General features: G+C 69.5%; 1 protein-coding gene across 1 annotated transcript in view; it reads right to left on the bottom strand.

Annotated features, from left to right (window-relative positions):
- Nucleotides 1-2,908, bottom strand: part of CIST1 (colon, intestine and stomach enriched 1) — a 10,646-nt gene extending 7,738 nt beyond the window's left edge. Inside the window, exon 1 of the mRNA XM_065422385.1 lies at nt 2,792-2,908. Within this exon, the coding sequence (XP_065278457.1) occupies nt 2,792-2,849 (58 nt within the window). The 5' untranslated portion in view covers nt 2,850-2,908. The remainder of the gene's footprint in view (nt 1-2,791) is intronic.
- Nucleotides 2,909-3,278: the final 370 nt, after the last annotated feature.

Genomic DNA, 3,278 nt, shown 5'->3' with positions numbered 1-3,278 from the left:
GGGGGCCACCGTTCGGAGGGGGCCACATTCTTTGTTGCTACGGCCCTGCATAGCTGTGCTGCCCAAGCCATGTTCAGCAACAGACAGGGCCGGCTCCAGGCACCAGGCAACCAAGCTGGTGCTTGGGGCGGCACCTGGAGGGGGGCGGCGCGGCGCTCGGGCCGCCGGGGAGAGCGGGGCCACAGCCGGGCTCGCCGCCCTCCCCCCGGCGCTCTGGCCGCCCTCCCCGCCGCGCCCTCCCCCCGGCTGCCGGGGGGAGAGCCGAGCCCCAGCCGGGGCTCGCCGCCCTCTCACCGCCCTGCCCCCGGCGCTCTGGCCGCCGGGGGGAGAGCCGAGCCCCCGCCGGGGCTCGCCGCCCTGCCCCCGCCGGGGCTCGCCGCCCTGCCCCCGGCGCTCTGGCCGCCGGGGGGGCCGAGCCCCCGCCGGGGCTCGCCGCCCTCCTCCCAGGGCTCCGGCCGCCCTCCCCTCCGGCGGCAGGCCGGGGGGCGCGTCCCGCCGGGAAGGAGCCGCAGCCGCAAGCGGGAGGGAGAGGCGCGGGGCTCCCCGGCAGCAGCAGAGATTCGGCCCACGCCCCCGCGCTGCCCACTGGGCCCCTGCCCGCTCCGCCTGGACCCACCACGCTGCCCCACGGGCTGCAGGGCTGGAGCAGCCTCTGGGCTGCGCTCTCGGCCCCAGTGTGCAGCGGCCCGGGCAGAAGCCCTCTGGTGCGGGGGGAGAGCGGAGCCCCCGCCGGGGCTCGCCACCCTCGCCCCGGGGCTCCGGCCGCCCTCCCCCCGGCGGGAGAGCGGAGCCCCCGCCGGGGCTCGCCGCCGCCCCCCCCCCCGCGGGGGGGGGGGCGGCCGGAGGCTTTTTTGCCTGGGGCGGCAAAAAAGCCAGAGCCGGCCCTGGCAACAGAGGCCTGTTCCCGGGGGAAGGGGCAGAAAGCTGCCCGGTTTAGGGAGGGGAACCCCCTCTCCATGGGGAGCAGAGTAAGTAACTGGAGGGTTGACTGCCTGGCTCTGCACTCCAGAATCCGCGACGGGTCTCAGCTCCCAAGCCCAGGACAGAGATGGAGGAGCAGAGCAGAGCAGTTTCTGAAGCAATGGTCAGCCACGAAAGGGTTAATAAGGCAGATCTTTCACTGCCCTTCAGAGCTGCCCAGTGCAATGAGGGGGCAGTTCTCTGCCCTCCTGGCAGCTCACAGCTGTGTCAGCCCAGGCAGGCACCACTGCCATTGGAGAGGGGTGGTCTCCAGAGCAAGGGGGGCTAGATATTAAATGTAGCAACCGCTACAGACTACACGGGGCCATGCACATGGCTGCTGCTGGAGGCAGGATTCCCAGCCAACGGGCAAATATGGCAAACCTCCACGACCAGGAAGACAGGGCCTCTGGGTCAGTGGGAATGGAGCTGACAAGTCCTGCTGTCAGACCTGCTACATTACAGGCCTAGCTCTGCCCTTCCATTTTCAAGCCCCAGGAGGAAGGCCCAGGGTCCAAGCTGGGGACCTGCAGAATTCGTTAATAAAAGGGACAGGCCAAGCACACTGAGCCTTTGCAACCAGCCAAGCGGGTTTGTCAGCGTCTGAGCAGAGTGAGCTGCAGGGCGCCCGCTCCACTTGCCAGTGACCTGCAACAAACAAACTGTGCTGCTGGCTGGAAGGGTCACTGGTTAGTGCGGGGGGGGGGGCACTGCATGGGGGGGGAACACGCTCACCCCCACCTCACAACACTGGGGTAACGGAACTCTACGGTGACTTTCTGAACACCCCCCTCCCCCGTTTTGTTTCAGGAACACACAAACCCTGCAGCACCAGGCTCTCTCACAAACTGGGGGGGGGGGGGGGGGGAATTGGTGCTGGAGCTGCGGGGCTGCCATACCCCCTGGCTTGAAGGGTTTACAGTTTGGTTCATTGGCTCTCAGCCCCCCCCCCCATTGTACACATTGTTCCAGCACCGGGGGGGGGGGGGAAGCTGGCTTGAGAACACTGGATATTGGTGCAGGAAGGGGGGGGGGGGGCGGAGAGAAATCTGCCTGGCCCCAGGGCAGAGTCTGGGAACCTTCCCGACGAGCCAGACTCTCCCTGGGGCGACCAGCACCCAGACCCGAGAACTTTAGAATTAGAAAGTTTCTTCACGCCCCCCTCCCTCCTCAGAGAGAGGCGGGGGGGGCTGACCCTGCATTAACTCACCAGAGCCCCCCCCCCGACTGCCCCTCCCTCCTCAGAGAGAGGCGGGGGGGGCTGACCCTGCATTAACTCACCAGAGCCCCCCCCCCCCGACTGCTCCCTCCCCCTTCAGAGAGAGGCGGGGGGGGGCTGACCCTGCATTAACTCACCAGAGCCCCCCCCCCGACTGCTCCCTCCCCCTTCAGAGAGAGGCGGGGGGGGGGCTGACCCTGCATTAACTCACCAGAGCCCCCCCCCGACTGCCCCTCCCCCCTCAGAGAGAGGCGGGGGGGGGGGCTGACCCTGCATTAACTCACCAGAGCCCCCCCCGACTGCCCCTCCCCCCTCAGAGAGAGGCGGGGGGGCTGACCCTGCATTAACTCACCAGAGCCCCCCCCGACTGCCCCTCCCCCCTCAGAGAGAGGCGGGGGGGCTGACCCTGCATTAACTCACCAGAGCCCCCCCCGACTGCCCCTCCCCCCTCAGAGAGAGGCGGGGGGGCTGACCCTGCATTAACTCACCAGAGACACCCCCCCCCCGGATGCCCGCCCCCGGGAGCAGGAAGGACGGACCCTGACATGCGGGGGGGGGGGGGGGCAGCCCCCGGGCGGGACCTGCCCCCCGCCCCCCGGGGCCGCCCCTTACCTGCGAGCGCCAGGCACAAGCCGCAGCCGATCAGCAGCCAGCGCGTGCCCCGGGCCATGCTGCCGCCGCTCCCGGACACCTGCCGGGATCCTGCCACGCAGGAGGCGCCGCACCTGTGCGGAGACCGCCGCGCCCCCTGCTGGGCAGCCCGGGTCCCTCCCGCCCAGCCAGGCGGCTGCACCCGGCGAGAGCCAGACACCAGCCGGGGCGGAGCCCAGCGCCCGGGGCTGGAGGGCCGGGACTCCTGGGTTATTTTCACTGGTGCCCTTTGGACCAGCTGCCTAGTTTCCTTGAGCCCCCTCCCTCTGGTTCAGGGCTAACTCCCTTGCTGAGGGAATGCTTTCCACACCCAGCAGGCAGGGGCTGCTCTCCTGGCCTTGCCTGGGTCCTGGGGGGAGGGGATAGCCAAACACCATGATGCCTGTCACTTACTCCAGGGTCTCAGCCCCCCTGCCTGACAGGACACTCCAGACAGCTCAGAGAGGCA

Source organism: Emys orbicularis, chromosome 24 (assembly GCF_028017835.1).
Source record: "Emys orbicularis isolate rEmyOrb1 chromosome 24, rEmyOrb1.hap1, whole genome shotgun sequence".
NCBI lineage: Eukaryota > Metazoa > Chordata > Testudines > Emydidae > Emys > Emys orbicularis.
The sequence above is the reverse complement of the archived record's forward strand: the minus strand, read 5'-3'. Positions and strand labels throughout refer to the sequence as shown.